The sequence below is a fragment of the Hippoglossus stenolepis genome, chromosome 5, assembly GCF_022539355.2.
Source record: "Hippoglossus stenolepis isolate QCI-W04-F060 chromosome 5, HSTE1.2, whole genome shotgun sequence".
NCBI classification, from domain to species: domain Eukaryota; kingdom Metazoa; phylum Chordata; class Actinopteri; order Pleuronectiformes; family Pleuronectidae; genus Hippoglossus; species Hippoglossus stenolepis.
In genome coordinates, this window is record NC_061487.1 from 27,893,286 (window position 1) to 27,910,785 (window position 17,500).

The window sequence follows — 17,500 nt, forward strand, 5'->3', positions numbered from 1 at the left end:
AGTGATACTGACAGCGCTGCACGTGATGGCGTGGAATGTAGTGCGTGATTAGTGGCCGTGGTTCGGAGCCGTTTCTCCCGGTCCCCCCCCCCTCCGCGGCATAATCAGTACAACAACAGTACAACACTACCATCTGGTGGACAAATGCGGAAACTGTAGAAACAGTCTGTCTCTAACAATTACTATAATAACAATGATTTATAACAATAATATCTAAATTCTTACAACATATTTAATTTAGATTGAAGTTAATGTTGGCTCTTCTTATTATTATTATTCTAACCCAAATGATTTGGCTTTTTGATCCTTCAACAAGCTCAAAAGTGGTGAAAATTTAATCTATATTGACTCATCGTCACAGCGCCACCTACTGGCGACAGGAAGTGACATGTTTTATACTTTGATGCACTGCTCCTGGCTGCTTTACAATATACAGGACAATGTGATAGGACAATGTGCATCGTCCTATCACTACCAAACTTCTGTCTCATGATCAGAGTCCAAGCCTGAACAGCTCTATGTGTCAATATTTCCTCAGTGTCATAGCGCCACCTACTGATTCACCATGAAACAGGAAGTACTTTGTAAATCCACTCTGCATTATCCAGCCGGCCCCGAACTACTGACCTATGATCACAATCCTGACCTGAACAGCTCCATATATTAATATCAGTGCAGGGTCATAGCACCACCTACTGATCAGTGTGAAAATTGATTTGTTGTAACATTGTCCAATTGACACAAAATTGCTCACGCTACATCAGAGCCCCAAAACGCGTGCAACGCAGAGACATGCTCTCTCCACTAACCGCAACAGGCTTCAAAATGCATGAGCTCGGGCACGTTAGTGCTACAACGGAGCCCTAGTTATTATTGTGTTATAGTTTTGTGCCCTCTGTTCCATGTAATTCCAGAACTCAGCCAACAGGTGGCGCCCACATGCAAACAATGAGCCTCTCACACTGACAGCAACAGAATAAAATAACAAAGTGTACATGTGAAAGTTTATTTTAGTTTTTAGTACCATAACGTTTCAGAAACTTCAGATAAACATGAGAACAAAATGACGGATCTGTGAACCCACATTGTTTTTTTCTCAGAAAATAAAACCTCAGAGAGACAGAGCCTGTAAGTGAGAAGAGACACTAACGTGTTCAGCATCTTTCTCACTGTTCAGGGACACGTGGGAACTGTTTAAGCTGAAATCATCAGAATCTATCACAAGTGTTACTGATCCTGTTGCAGCTGCTGTTCAGTTCAATTCTGTATTTGACTATGACACAGCTGTTTACATGTGGAGGAGACCAGATGTTAATTCAGATCATCTGTGACAATTCCCGTGTCCAGCAGCGTTTTCAGCTCTAACATGGGACACGCATGACCAGTGTACATGAGTGGTCACGTGATCTGTGTGGACGCTGATTCAAACTGATACGCAGCCAAAACACTTGAGAAACGTCGTCATGTGGGTGTAAACATTTCCAACTAATAACACTAATTCAAATGATTTCCTTTAAAGGTTCAGTGTGTAAGATTCAGCTGAAAGGATCTAGTGGCAGAAACTTAATATAAAATAATCCTAGTGATGTTTTCACTGGTGTGTTTCACCTAAATTGTACCAATAGTTGTTTTCTTTACCCTAGAATGAGCCCTTTATATTTAATAATTTCTAATTAAATACTTTATATTTACATCAGGAGCGGCTCCTCTCTACGAAGGCAGTCATGTTTTTTACAGTAGCCCAAACTGGACAAATTAAAACCTTTTGAGTTTTTATGACAACTGAAGCTGCCACAGGTTCTCTCTCATGTTTGGAAGAGGTGAGGGGTGTTCAGCTGCAACATGACACTTCACCACTAGATGTCACTATATTCTACACACTGAACCTTTAACACCTTGATTTTGCTTTCGTTGTTTTTTTTGTGTTACCAGTCGTAACAACTTCTAACACATGTATTAACTTATTGTCACCTCATGTAGCCGATCAGCCGCCTGCACTTTAGTGTGGAGTCATGTTTCTGTCCACTTGTTAATTTGAGTTTAACATTCAGTCTCCTCTCAGTCCAGATTTCTTCTCCTCTTCCTCCTGAGGAACAAACCAGTCGAGTGAAGCAGGTGACGACACTGACGAGGTCGAGACTGAACCACAACACTGAAGCTGCAGGTCAGGAAAATACACTATACCAACTCATAATGATCCCATTCGATATGAAAATATAGATAAGTGCAACTTTAAGTTTCAAAAGTATTGTTCACTAACACAAAGACTTCATGGTAAATCCTTGACAGCTTCAGTAGATACAGACGTGTGTTTACCAGGGGAGCGTAGTTAGGGTTTGAATCAGAACATTAAAACGATTCTGACATGTGATATTTATAAGAAGAGAAAGCTCCCAGAGAATCTAAACACCAACTAATAACACGAGTTCATCTTTGAGTCAGCTCAGAACATGTAAATCAATGATTTAACTTTCAGGTTTCCTCTTCAATCATTTGCAAGCACAACTCTACTCAGAACACCAGATACATAGGGTGATCAGTGTAGGGAGGTGTTAACCAATCAATCATTAAAAAAAGAACAATGTAAGTAATATAAATAAAGAGAGGCGGAGCTCCTGGAAGCACAGTCCCAGTTAATCAGCTGGAATTAAACTGAACATAGACACTGATCATGTTTTCATAGCAAAGTGAAACCAGATAAACCTCCTGCTCGGAGACACGATGAGTAACACTTTGTTAGAATCATGATTCATCTGAACCGTCAAATGAGTTTGTGGAAAAAAGGAAACTTCTTCATTCTGAAGTTACAGCTGGAGACTCACTTGTGAATCAGGTTGAAAAGAAGAGCTGGTTTTCATCTGTGCAGCTTTAAAGCAACATTATGAAAGTTCTTTACTTTTGAATCATCAGGTTGATTAAAGTGAGTTTGAGTGACACGTGTTGACAGGAGGACGGAGATTATTCTAGATACGGAGCTGAAACACTTGTTGGAGCGGAGATGCTTTTTGTTTTAAAACGTATTAGTGTGGACGAAGCCTGATCTCAGAAGTTTAATTGCTTCTTCACATGACTGCAGATGATGGTGAGTTTTTATAAACACCTCAGAGAAAAAACAAACGTCAGCCATCTTCTGTGGTTTTCAGCTCTAGTTCCACATTTGCAGGATCGAGTATTTTCTAACCCTTGAATCAGCCCCTCTGTTTTTAGTTCTTTATAAAATGTAATGTCACACGATGCTGTTGTGCTGAATCCCCTCATAGCGTCAGTTGATCACAAACCAAGGCTTTAACCTTGAACATCACGTGTGTTGACTCGTGCAGTCACGAACGTCTGTACAGTCTGTCGACCTCAGTCCTGGTTCCCCTCGTTTTCTAACTGTCGCTCGGACGCTCTGTTTTCGCTGGTAACCAGCTGAACTGATACGGTTCCTGTGGCACCAGCAGATTTATGTCGAGTCGCTTTTGTTCTTTCTCACTGTCGACTGTCCGATACCCGAGCAACGACATGGCCCCTTTACACACTTCCTGGACGCGTTTGACCTTGCTGTAAGGCAGCATGGTTCGCCAAGCCTGGGAGATGTCAGCGGCGTTTCGTGACGTGATTTTAAAGGCATCTTTCTTGGAGCCTTTTCCTATTCCGTGGGTCACGCTGTAGATCCACTCCTCGAGCTGCTTGGTCATGTCCAGACCTATGAAGTCGTACAAGGCACTTATTTCCTCCAGCGGGTTGCGTGCCACGTCCTCGTATCGCACCATTTTGTAGCGGCCTTTCAGAAATGGGGGGGGCTTCAGGGTGGCCCTCTCATTGATGCGCACGTGACTACGACAGATCTCCTGTATGACTTGATACTGCACCTCAGCCGCTGGTATGTTTCTTTGCTCCAAGACGATGGCGTTATCGCTCACGAAGGCTTTGGACGAAGCCTCTCTGGAGCGCACCACAGCCCGTGGATCTCGGACCAGGTGGATGATGCGGAGATCTAAGTTTGGGTCCTGCAGAAGTGGGTAGAGGGATTCCAGCTCAAAAAAACGCACTTCTTTTAACACCACATGGCTGTAAGTGCCACAGGCGTCCTGCGCCCCCTGCAGGCCCCTGGCATCACACGTCTGTGAGCACTGCGTCTGGTTGCTGAACTCGGTGCGTTTCGTGAGAGGACAGGCCGGTAGCGAGCACAGCGCTCGACTGTGACTCCACATGAACAAGGAGGAAACATTGCACTGCTCCGGAAGATAAGCCTCCATCACTGAGAAGTCGCACTGAAATACACTGCGAAACAGATCCCTCACGGCCATCCGGAGTGTCCGCGCCCCCGATTTTTGCAGTTTGGACCACACGTGCCAAGACGGCTCCATGAGGTAGAAGACAGACGGGTGCTGACTGAACACCTGGCCGAGGAAGGACGAGCCTGATCGCCAGGACGACAGCAGCAGAACGTGAACTTTTTTGTTGGGGTCTTGGGCGCCGCAGTGACTGAGCTGGACGTACCAGCCGCAAAACAGCACCACCGCTGCCCCCTGCAGGATCACCAGGAAAATCATGGTGCTGAGGCTGACTTTGCAGCGGGGCATGATGGCTGCGGGTCCCTGTCGCTATCAGGTGCTTCTCGTCGTCTGTGGAGCAGCGCGTTGCCTCGTCGGCTGAGGACGAGAGACAGGGGCTGAGAGGGGGAGAGAGAGAGAAATGGATATGTTAAACAGGAAATCTTTGATGAAGTTAAAGACAAACATTTAACATCATCTCTTCAGTTCCTCAGTTGCCACATTTACACGGTAATACCGAGCAGAGGTACATGAAGACTCCCAGGTAGCTGCAGCCAGACGTCTTGAGGCTGCTTAGGGTGACATCTCGCATTACTTGGTGTAGGTCGGCCTTGTGAGGCCTTGTGACCTATAAGCATCCACGATCCAATTAGAGAATCATTGTTTCTATAGAGATTCACCTTTCTTAAAACCCCCACAGCAAACAAGGAGTTTGTCAGACCTACGAACGCTGGCACTAGCCTCCACATACGCATAGAGAGCCGTGAGCTTCCACCACCTCTCGGAGGGAGGGTGTTACTCCCAAGGGAACCACCTTGGTCAAATATCCCCTGAATGCACATCCACATGAAATCCAAAGAATCCAACAATGACATTTGTCCAAAAGATGTTTCTGTCAAAATTAACTTTACAAAAAGCCACTGAGGCAGCAGTCTAGTTGGGTTTGTACTCAGGCAATTAAAGAAGTCCATTGTCCACACTTCACTGTTTTAAACAAAGATATAAATGTGCTCCGGCTATAGGCACACCCAACATCCAACACCCTCAGATCTAGGATTGGCCAGAATCCGCCATTCAACTTGGAATGAAAAGATACAGCTCTACCTCCTGACTCTCTGAAAACAGCTTTACACACCAACTCAGTCTTCTATCCCAGACTATGAAGGAATAAATTATCTAAACATTGAAGGGAATAAAAGAGAAGGCCACACACACACACACAGTGTTGCTAAGACCTGTCCGTCAAAGTTTCCAGTGAGAGACCATGATCACTGCCGATGGGAAGAGATCAACTCACACGCACCACAACCTGTTCAGTGAACAAGTCCTGACACGAGCCCGTCACCTTCAGACCCTGGAGATACAAACACCACAGACTTCAGGACAGACCCGTCTCGCTCTTCACTTCCCCGTCTGCCTTTCTTTCGACCTCACTTCCCTATTGTGGCCCTGAGCTGCTATTAGAGTTCATCTTCCTCGCGTATCTAAACCAGGTCCACATTAGCAACACACAGGAAAAAAGCTGTGAGCCACCTTTGTTCCACATTTTAATTTTATGGCTGAGGGGAAGGGGTGAGTGTGGATGAGTCATTTCATCATAAGTCTCTTCGGTCAGTGAAGCAAAATAAAGACTGTCACTTCTTTATGGGTTAGTTTATTACATTCCTGATATTCGAGTTCCAGTGTGCGATCAAGTGAATTAGGTTTAAACATGACTGAATGAGTAAGAGCTGAAAGAATGAATAGGTCAACCATCAGAAAATCAACCTGCTACTATTTCAACAATCCGTTTAATTTTACATGCAAAATAGGAAACTGAAAACCATGAGATTTTTGACTATTGAAACATTATTTTCATACATAGACTTCATAATCAAGACTCCAGTCATAATTACATCCAAAATCAGGTCAAACCTGAGCCCAGTGGAACCCAATGAGGCATCTCAGACCGCTTCAGTTCGCCGTGACTCACTTTCCAATAACTGCCGTTCGTGATGTATATAGAAAACTGAAGCTGGCGAGGACAGAGCCTTGAGGGACACCTGAGGAGTTCCCCAGGGGGACAGTATATACCGATGGATTACCCTGGTGGCTGGCTGCAGTATGGGCCTATGGGCCGTAAACCCTGCTCCCCCCATGTTAGTGAATGGGACATTTATTAAACTAAAACTACACTTTAAATACATTTTTCTCGAAGAGGTTTTCTTTTTCATTTTGTGTTGAGCTTAACACACTGTTGTATGATTAAATGTTAATTTCCCCAATACGTTCAGTTTTACTTCGTAATGTGATGCTTTCAAAACTGGGTGAAACTTCGAGATTGACAGGTGAGACTGGTGATTGGTGCAGAGGAAGAGTTAGTGTAACAGCAGCAGAACCACATTAACATGGACTGAAAGTTCTCCACCTACAGAACCAGGTGGTTTTCATCATTAAAACCCAAATGATCTTAAAAGAACTTGTTGTTTCTTAAGATCAAATCTAATCCGGAGGTTACTGAACTAACTGGTCCGTTAGGGTCCTGCCACCAAACCAACGTGTGGTGAATAGAGGAGGTTTTACTGGGAGAGCAGGAGGACCTGTGATGGTGGAGGAGCTGAGACTCCACGGAGACATGTGGTCGTTTTAACAAGAAGCACAACTCTCTCTAAAGGAGTTTCCTCCTGGTTCCTCCTGGTTCTGAGTGAGGAGGAGAACTCGTTGATCCGTTATTTACCTTCCTGTCCGCGGGGAGGAGGAGAGAGGGGCTCCCTCTGTCTTCAGTCCGTCCTCCGGCACTTTCCCTCGGTCCTTCTCTCCACGGATCCCCGGCTCCGGTGCCTCTCGTCCAGCTGTGTTGACGGTGCAGCTGCTGCCTGGCGACGGGCCCCGGTGCCTCCGCGCCCCGGTGCCTCCGCGCTCCGCTCCCCGCTAACAGCCCTCGACCCTCGGCTGTGCTCCTCCTCCCCGCTCGGTCCGCAGCTGCTGCTCCGACACGCACAGGAGGAAAGTGCGGAGGTTTTGAGACGTGGCCAGCGGCGGAGCTCGGTGTGTGTCGGTGGGATGGGCCGGGGGGCCGGGGGTCAGGGAGGAGGAGGAGGAGGAGGTCGTTGAGCAGGCGGGACCAGAGCCGGAGGACAGAGGCACCCACTCCCCCACTCCCCCACCTCCTCCTCCTGCTGCCCGGAGAACCATCTGCTGAGTCATGGCTGAGTTCACTGAACCTCCATCTGCACCTCCTCACATTGTCCTCCTCTACACATGGAGGTAAAGGGTGTCAAGGTCCGAACACCTCCGATCTCCTCCTACACATCAGACTGATTATATATGTGAAAGTGAGGAGCAGAGATAAGATCAAACAAGAGAAGATAAGATAATCCTTTATTATCCTTTAACAGCAAGAGTCACTCAGGAATAATCAGTAACGTGCAGCAGTTTGGTGTCAGAATAACAATAAGTGTGAGGAAATGTACTAAATATAAGTTGAATAAAAACTAATATACACAGTGTAAAACAGAAAAGTATGTACAGTGAACGAAGTGAACCACATGAACCAATGTATTGCACGGACAGGATGAAGCTGAGTGGTAATACAAGTATATCAATATTTTTCAAATATCCAAAATATGATATCTGTATTTTCATATTTAAAAAACTCTATATAGCCTCTTACCCTATATGTGTGTGTGTGTGTGTGTGTGTGTGTGTGTGTGTGTGTGTGTGTGTGTGTGTGTGTGTGTGTGTGTAATGTAACAGTAATATAAAAGATTAATATATAATATACAAAGGCCTCTTTCTTTCAAAGCGTCGGGACATGTCAGCCTCAGAATCAGAATCAGAAGTATTTATTGCCGAGTACACAGCAAAATCAAAAGTGTTATATTTTCAGTGTTAGACTTGGGAGTTTAAATATTGAGTCATTTCAACTCTCATTAGGTGTAATTCAACTACAAGGTAGTTATTCCTCAAATCGAGTTGGTGTTGAAAGAGGGAGTCAAATGTCAGATTCTCAAATCAACTCTACAGTGTTGATTTCACTACATAGCCAGTGTTACTCTCTCTCTTTAAGTCTATCTCTGGCTCTTTTGGGTGTGGCACTGACTGTGACGGTTACCTTAATCGAAGCGGGAAACCAGCGAGATCATCACTTTCTAACTTGGAGGATTAGCGTTATGCGTAAGTAACATGTCAATTTTATTTAATTTTCGACCCAGGAGCCTAGTGCTTGTATTTATTTCTGAAGGTCGCTAAATGCTAAATTATCTAGCTGGTACTATACAACTGCTGTTAGCTGGCAGCAGGTGTGCTGTTTGGGTAACCTAACTAACTGCTGCTAACTAACCAGCAGGTAAGCTGTCACTTAACCAGCTCACCCTCAACTCATTTAATGCACTATGTCTACATTAGCCGCTTTTATAGTTTTCTGTAAGTGCTTGTATCCTTAGCAGCACATGTTGGTTTGTTAGCTGCTAGCGTTAGCCGCTAGCATTAGCCGCATGCGCTAGTATAATGAGCTGCACGTGTTGGTATTGTTAGCTGCTATCGTTAACCGCAGGTGCTTGTACACTGCTATAGTCAGTTAGTTACAGGTCCTTGTATCAGACTTGTCTATTGTGGCAGCTTTGTAGCTGCACTTCTGTTGTTAGCTGGGTGTTCATAGCTGCTTGCTGTATTTAGGTAAGTAAATGTGTATTTTAAGGCGCTAATTTTACTGTATGGAAATAATACACATTGCTAGTTTGTGGGATGGCAGCACTCATTTTCAAAAGTTGAATTAACTGAAAGACTGTAATGCTAAAATGTAAATCACACTAAGTGCCATAATGATAATTTTCTCTAGCACCAGACCTGTTATAAAGTTTTATAAATATGTTCTGTTCCTCTTCATAGGACATCATGTTGGTTAAGGTGAGATATGGTGAAAGTCAGAAGTATGTTAAAGTGGCTGAGACTGAAGAAGGCTATGACGACTTCAATACATTTCTTCAGAAAGGTTTGGATTACCTTTTCATAGCCCTGATTGTTTGAGTATGCTGATCATAACTAATTAAGTTTCACTTACCATGTTGGTCAATTTTAATGTGTCACACAAGCAATTGTGGCACCTGGGAAACTTTAGTGGCTAAGATTACTTGCAAATTATTATTTTGTTTATTTTTTATTACTTTTGGTCCCCCTTCACCATTATATATCTGGTTAGTATTATTTAAAATACTTTGTCCTTTTTAAATGGGAAATATTTATCTGTATGTGTCTGTTTTTGTTCTATGTAAAAGTGTTTTCTTAATTTTTCTTTGATTAATATTCTCTCTCAGTCTTAGAAAAGTTAGGTCTACCACTACAGACTGAGCTGCACTTGACAGATGAATCAGGGACAGAGGTGGATGCGGACGTGTTTGATGAGCTTTTACAAGCAGGAACCTTACAATCATGGTGTCCACAGAACAGTCTACAGGTAAGACTTGTGGATCCACCACCAGAAGTACTGTAATGCTAACAAGGTTTATTAAGACCTTTTGTAGTTGGGAGGCAATCCTGTAACACCTTTTGGAGGGCTGAAAGTATGTGTATATTCTCTTCTCAGTGAAGATTACCCAAAATAGGTTGTAAGGGGCCTTGAGCTCCTGAACAGTAATTATTTTATTTGACTGCTTATGTATATTCATATACAGTATGAATTTCATTTATCTGTCTTACAGTTGTGCTTCAAGATCTATCGTACACTTCATTGGAGTCACACATGTCAGACACCTCATCTGTGTCAGATGCTTCAACCTCAGCGGTGTCAGTTTCATCAGATGCAACAATAATTCCTGAGAGAGACAGTGGAGCAAAAAGAAGCCACAGTGATCGTGAATCAGCCAGAGAGGTACACAGACCTACATTTTTGTAATGAATCAAACGTGTTATTAATCCTCAAACACAAATATATTCTGCAGATGATCTATGATTTTGTTGCAGGAAAGCCTAACATGATGACTTCCTTTTGTGATTCATCTATATCTTTAGATGGTCAGAGATGTTCTACAGTCCAAGCCAGGGGGAGAAAAAATCTTGCACGAGTATGACAAAAGCAAGACATTGATGGATGGTGCACGACGACAGATGGTAAACCTACTGGTGGCTGACATGATGGAAGTTCATGGGTAAGGACTGAATGTTCCTTTGGTGCCAATCATATTTTCACAAATACTGTTATTAATGTCCATTTTGAAAACAGTTGCTAAATTGCTAAAAGCAATTGATTACTGTTCTCCTAAAGCAATAAGGCATACTTTTAAAGCTTGGGAAAATAATATTTTCTATTTTTAAAGGAGGATCCCGCCAACCTATGTGCGAACAAAATATGCTCTTGGCATCATCACTCTGTTTCCCTGTCTCAGAGATCCATACTCAAAAAATGGATATGTAAGTTAAGTTTATAAATGTGTGGCCTATATTAGAATTTATGGAATGTATATGTGTGTTTGTTGTACAATTGCCCTGTAGTGCTGTGGCCTCTGTGTTCTCAGTTTAGCTTTTTTTTTTTCCATTTTTTAGGAGCACTACTATGACGCAGAGAGTGGATCTGGCTACTTGGCCTGGAGGATAAAGACAGTGCAGCGCAGCACTGCTGTTCAGTCCCGGAGATGCTCCACCAGCGCTACCTATCAAGATGGTCCAAAGAGCAAGAGGATTTTCTCCTGACTTGAAAAAACATACATAGTGCCACATTGCCATATTGTGTGAACTTTGCTTTTGATGACTGTTAGGAAAAGATGTAAAGCCAATGCTGTGTTATGTGGTGTGCTTACACAAATACAGTTTCATGTTAACTGCAAACGTCTTTGAATTGCTGAGTCTTTCTTTCTTTCTTGTATATAGTTATAGTTTTTAAAGGAATAATATCACACAGAGTGTGTAAATGGGATTAGGGATTATAAATCGACTCCCTACAGTGTTTTTAAAATATGAATCAACTCTATAAAGAGTTAAATATTGAGTTACATTTTACATCCTCAATAGTGTTAATATGACTTTAACTCTATTTAGTGTTATAAAAATGACACTTGTGGTGTTAACTTTTGACACTGCACAATAGTGTTGCTTAAATTTTACACTGGCCAGTGTTGTCCGGTGTTAAATTTCAACTATAGAGAGAGTTGCTGGAACTCTGTAAGAGTGTTAATTCTTTAACACTTTCAAAAGTGTAGTTTTAACACCCTACAGGTTGGACCTATATAAACACTTTGAAAGTGTTGTATTTGACTCTATAGGAGTTGAATTAACACTGCTGATTTTGCTGTGTAGGTTTACAGCTACCTGGAATTTGCCTTGGTATATAGGTGCATACAAGGAACATAAAACATAAAAACACAATAAGTACTACACACATGAAAAAAACTAATATAAAATAAAAAGATATAAAAGATATATATATAAAAAAAAAAAAGTATCTTATATGACAAATACAAATGAAATCCTCAGGAACAGGAGAAGGAAACAGCAGCTCTGTTGGGTTTAACACAGTCAAGTTGAATCAACTAAGTACATATTTACTTTAAGTTCCGGTTTGAAATGTCAAACATGTTGTTAGAGAAGAGATGGTGATAAGAAATATGAGTGAAACAGCCTCATGGTCTTCAGAAGCATTTGTTCAGTCGTCATGGAGATAGACGTGTTGGATAAAGTAGAGATTTGAGGGCTTGTGAACTCAAGAGGTTCCAGACTCATGTTTAAGTCATGATATTGTCGTGTGTGCAGTTGTAAGAACTGAGTTGAGTGGACATAGGTTCTCTCCCCTGGTTCTGAATGAATGAAGTGATCAACAACACACCGAGCAGCAGGATGCACCTGCTTCCTGTCTGGACCTGAATCACTTCCTGTCCTCCAGCTCGCTGCTGCCATGAAGCTCTTTGGTCACTTGGAGAGAGATGGAGGAGGTCAGGGAGAGGGAGGTGTGTGGGTGAGGGAGGTGTGTGGGTGAGGGAGGACTGGGTGAGGGAGGTCAGGGAGAGGGAGGTGTGTGGGTGAGGGAGGACAGGGTGAGGGAGGTCAGGGAGAGGGAGGTGTGTGGGTGAGGGAGGACAGGGTGAGGGGGGACAGGGTGGGGAGGTGTGGGGTGAGGGAGGACAGGGTGAGGGAGGACAGGGTGAGGGAGGTGTGTGGGTGAGGGAGGACAGGGTGAGGAGGGACAGGGTGAGGGAGGTGTGTGGGTGAGGGAGGTGTGTGGGTGAGGAAGGACTGGGTGAGGGAGGACAGGGTGAGGGAGGACAGGGTGAGGGAGGTGTGGGTGAGGGAGGTGAGGGAGGACAGGGTGAGGGAGGTGTGTGGGTGAGGGAGGACAGGGTGAGGGAGGTGTGTGGGTGAGGGAGGTGAGGAGGGACAGGGTGAGGGAGGTGTGTGGGTGAGGGAGGACAGGGTGAGGGAGGACAGGGTGAGGGAGGTGTGTGGGTGAGGGAGGTGAGGGAGAACAGGGTGAGGGAGGTGTGTGGGTGAGGGGGGACAGGGTGAGGGAGGTGTGTGGGTGAGGGAGAACAGGGTGAGGGAGGTGTGTGGGTGAGGGAGGTGAGGGAGAACAGGGTGGGAGGTGTGTGGGTGAGGGAGGACAGGGTGAGGGAGGTGTGTGGGTGAGGGAGGACAGGGTGAGGGAGCTGAGGGAGGACATGGTCAGGGACATTAGGGAGGACTGGGTGAGGGAGGACAGGGTGAAGGAGGACAGGGTGGAGGAGGACAGGGTGGAGGAGGACAGGGTGAGGGAGGACAGGGTGAGGGAGGGGAGGGAGGACAGGATGAAGGAGGACAGGGTGAAGGAGGAGAGGGTCAGGGAGTTGAGGGAGGTGAGGGAGGACATGGTGAGGGAGGACAGGGTGAGGGAGCTGAGGAGGACATGGTCAGGGAGGTGAAGGAGGACAGGGTCAGGGAGGGGAGGGAGGACATGGTGAGGGAGGACAGGGTGAGGGAGGACAGGGTGAGGGAGCTGAAGGAGGACATGGTGAGGGAGGACGGGGTGAGGGAGCTGAGGGAGGACATGGTGAGGGAGGACGGGGTGAGGGAGCTGAGGGAGGACATGGTCAGGGAGGTGAAGGAGGACAGGGTCAGGGAGGGGAGGGAGGACATGGTGAGGGAGGACATGGTCAGGGAGGTGAAGGAGGACAGGGTCAAGGGAGGGGGAGGACAGGGTGAGGGAGCTGAAGGAGGACAGGGTGAGGAGCTGAAGGAGGACAGGGTGAGGGAGGACAGGGTGAGGGAGCTGAAGGAGGACAGGGTGAGGGAGCTGAAGGAGGACAGGGTGAGGGAGCTGAAGGAGGACATGGTGAGGAGGACAGGGTGAGGGAGGGGAGGGAGGCCTCTGGACACTGTCCTCACAGTGTAAACTCCCTCACACATGAGGACACGCCAGCAGCAGCTGTGACGATGACACTGTGACAAACTGGCTCAATGACAGTTTCTTAGTTACACACTGTCACTCAAACACAAACACAAAATGAACCTGAGGGAGAACCCCCTCCCAGTGTTAAATCCCAGAGGGTTGTTTGACTTTGATGTGTGTCACTCAGTGTGACTCAGGGACATGGAAATGCAAATAGTTCAAAGGAACTTTTAAATACCTCATTCAAATTTGTGTTCTTTGTTCTATTTGCTCTGGTTCTTGAGCCTTTCTGAAAATAGAAGTCCTCAACAGATACTGAACCCTCAACCTCCCAGAGAGAGGAGCCAGGTTTGTGTCAGGCGTACTGTGCTTTGTGTGTATTTATATATACACACAACAAAAACACAAAAGCACTTGGAGTGGTAAGACTTTTCTCCACAGATCAGACACACACACACACACACACATATGTATGTGGTACATGTTGTACTTTGAGGGAGGACAGTCTGCAGTGCATTAGAGGCAGGAGGCATGGTTTCCCTGTGTGTGTGTGTGTGTGTGTGTGTGTGTGTGTGTGCACATCTGGACCAGCTCCACTGTATTAGCTCATTTAAACCGCTCAGTCTTCCAGTGTAGTTTAGTGCACAGTCACACCCTGTGCACTAAACTACACAACTTCTCCTAACGAGGACAGTGTATTGTAAATACTGGATAGATGAGCTGTACACAAGTTAACAAGTGACTGACATCGTGATGTGCAAAGTTTTTACAAATATAACTCATGATATAACTTAACTTGTTAACTTGTGTACAGGGTGTGAGTCTCAGTAAACATTTGTTTGACACAAACTAAACTGGAAGACTGAGCGGTTTAAATGAGCTAATACAGTGGAGCTGGTCCAGATGTGCACGTGCACACACACACACACACACACACACACACGGGGGGAAAACCATGCCTCCTGCCTCTAATGCACTGCAGACTGTCCTCCCTCAAAGTACAACATGTACCACATACATATGTGTGTGTGTGTGTGTGTCTGATCTCACTTTTTCCATAACACACCATTCACACCCTGTCTGCAATTTAGGGTTCAGGATCTTGCCCAAGGACACTTCAGCAGACCGGAGGAACCTTGGATAGAGGACTGTTCTCCCAAAAAGTACAACATGTACCACACACACACAAATATATATATATTGATTTATATAAATAAAATCTCCCTCGCTGGTATGTCTTCTTCGAGCTCAGGTCCTCCCCTGAGCTCTGGGAGTTTGAGGGTTCAGTATCTGTTTCAGGACTGAGCTCTTCTAGAGAGAGGCTCCAGATGTTGTAACTGGGATCTACTGGATCGACTGGATCTACTCCCAGTTTGGGAGTCACAGCCATTAATGCTCCCACTACCACAGGGTTCACATTACATTTCCCCTTCCACATCTGTTCTAGCGGTAGGGCTACTGACTTTGGTGTAGGGGGCTGGGATTCGAACCCCAGTCAAGGGGCGGAAAAAATTCAGTTGGGCGGGACATGTAGATAGGCAGGATGGGGGGGGGACTCAGTGAGGGTCCTTTACGCTGCCAGCCTACCTCGGGTCTGAGTGTCACAGACAACAGAGTCATACCGGCTCGGACGTCGCCCGGGTCACCCAGATCTGCGTCAGGTTGAGGAACCAGGACAATGATGAGAAGGCTGCTGGGACCAGACGTACTTGGATAAGGGCGGAGAATATGGAACTCTATGCTGTTTCAGTAGTCTCAGTAGTTTACTTGGTCCTGTGGTGTCAGTTTAGTTCTTCTCACACTGATGTATGTTCAGGGCGATATGAGACACCACGAGCGTGACTCGTGACTGAACCACAGTTTGAACAGTAAACAGACAAAACACAAATATTCATGAAGCTGCTGATGGCTTCCCAGAAGCTCCTTGTTATATAAGGTAAACAACAGGTGGAGTTTATAGTCCTTCCGCAAAACGTCTGTTTATAGACTGGGCTCATCGGGACACAGAGGGTCTGAGGGTCATAGATAAGGACCTGAGTCAAGGTTCCTGAGTCAAGGTTCCTGAGCTGCGTCTTCAGTGGATCAACACTTCTGTGTTCAGTTCCTCAGCCGGAGATCCACGATATCTCCTCGTTAGTAAATACATTAAAGCACAACTTCAGCAGTTGAGATGAACCTTCACTGATTCACTGAGACCAAATGGAATCTGACACAGCTAGGGTTGCAAGGGGGCGGAAAATTTCCGGTAAATTTCCATGGGAAGTTAAGCTCGGGGATTTTGAAATTTTTTTTTTACCGCAAATTAAACGCTGAGCAATAAAAACGTCATTCAAAACTCGACTTTAAAGATGTATGGAATGCAGCACACGCTGCACGTTGAATTTCAACCCTGCACTGTGCATTTCTCCATCACATGCACAGATACTTCCCAGCATCCTGCACACTACTGCATTAGCCCAAGGACTAGTCAGGGAAGTTTTGATGATATTACTGGGGAAAATATATCAGCATGCTGATTGAGGATTGTTCATCTGTTCATCTAACCTATTTCTATTCATTTATCCATCAATTGTAAAATATTTTTAAAGACGATTCCAATTGTTTCGCTAACTAATTATATCTCTGGCATTGCATTAGTGTTTTTTACAAGCTTTTTTCTCATCTTATTCTACAGAACAATGCCACGTGCACTATCTCATGTGTGGAGACATTTCCCCCCAGCCAATGCAGAAGGAAAGGCTGTGTACATTTGCAAATACTGTGCAAAGACCTACGTTAAGAATGCCACAAAGATGCAGAAGCATATAGTCAAGTGCCCAAAGTTTCCTCAGGGCTCAAATCAGCTTATGACAAAACAAAATGTTTATATTTATGTCTGTATATGACAAGGTAAATACAGTTAGTAAAAAAAATTCCAGTTTATTCCCGTTAATTCCCGTATATTCCCATGGAAAGTTTCCAACTTTGAATATTCCCGGAATTTTGCAACCCTAGACACAACAGCACAAGAGGAGACGTAGTACAAATAAAACAAGAACAGAAACAGATACAATTATTTCAGGTACTTCTTCTCACACGGACGTTTGTTCAAGTGTCTCTGATCAGTTTGGTTTGAATTAGTTATTTGATGATATACAAACGGGCTGAGACGTGATGATTGACAGCTCACTGGTGATTGACAGCTCACTGATGATTGGCTCCATGCGAGGGAACACACCACTGAGGGAAGAGCTGCGGCTGATCCATCAACTCATTCCAGACGATTATATCCTCCCAAAAAAAACTACAGAAAAGCCTTGTGATTTAAGAAAATACCAAACATTCAAATGTACAAATCATTTATTATTATTCAACTAAAGCTTTGGAACGATACAAAAATCAGCAGATCAACAAAACTGCTATCACAAATGGTCACGAACATACAACTAGTAAAAATATATTTTTAAAAAAACTATTTATATACATTAAAATAATTAATTTCAACAGCAGAGAAAGAAGAAATGATTTGTTTCAGTCGTGGAGGTGCAGTGTAGAAACCTGTCCAGGAGGAGATGAAAATATAAAAGAGGTTTTGCATCTTTTATGAAGCATGTTTTTATAAAGAACCCCACACAGAAGTGGAACGAGAAAACTGTCGGAGCGCTGCCTGCTCTGGTCAATGCACCACCATGAAATTAGGCTTTAAGGCAACAACCACACAACTACAGCAACTGTGCTTCAGATACGTCTGGCGTCCACGCTGCTGCGGAGCTGGACAGCCACTCCAACAGAGACGTTTCAGTTTAAAGGGCTTTTTGTTAACTAGGACAGAGACACTCCCGACCGTATGGTACGACTGTTAATATGTGTAGGAGACGAGATATTATTAGAGCCATTTGCGACAATTCCCATGTACGTGGTGCATTTTCAG

General features: G+C 44.6%; 2 protein-coding genes across 2 annotated transcripts in view; both read right to left on the reverse strand.

Moving 5' to 3' along the window:
• Nucleotides 1–1,823: 1,823 nt before the first annotated feature.
• chst6 (carbohydrate sulfotransferase 6) lies at nt 1,824–7,317 on the reverse strand. Its single transcript, XM_035157997.2, has 2 exons — nt 6,976–7,317; nt 1,824–4,657 (listed from the first exon to the last, which is right to left on the reverse strand). Exon 2 carries the CDS (start codon nt 4,566–4,568, stop codon nt 3,372–3,374), a length of 1,197 nt encoding a protein of 398 aa, XP_035013888.2. The 5' UTR covers nt 4,569–4,657; nt 6,976–7,317; the 3' UTR covers nt 1,824–3,371.
• A 9,594-nt stretch (nt 7,318–16,911) lies between these two features.
• The window catches only part of tmem231 (transmembrane protein 231), a 3,806-nt gene continuing 3,217 nt past the window's right edge, over nt 16,912–17,500 (reverse strand). The window contains exon 7 of the mRNA XM_035158000.2: nt 16,912–17,500. This exon is cut by the window's right edge and continues 356 nt beyond it. The gene's annotated coding sequence lies outside the window, so the exon portion shown is untranslated.

Coding starts and splice junctions, on each gene's coding strand:
- chst6 (XM_035157997.2), bottom strand. CDS start 4,568: ATGCCCCGCTGCAAAGTCAGCCTCAGCACCATGATTTTCCTGGTGATC.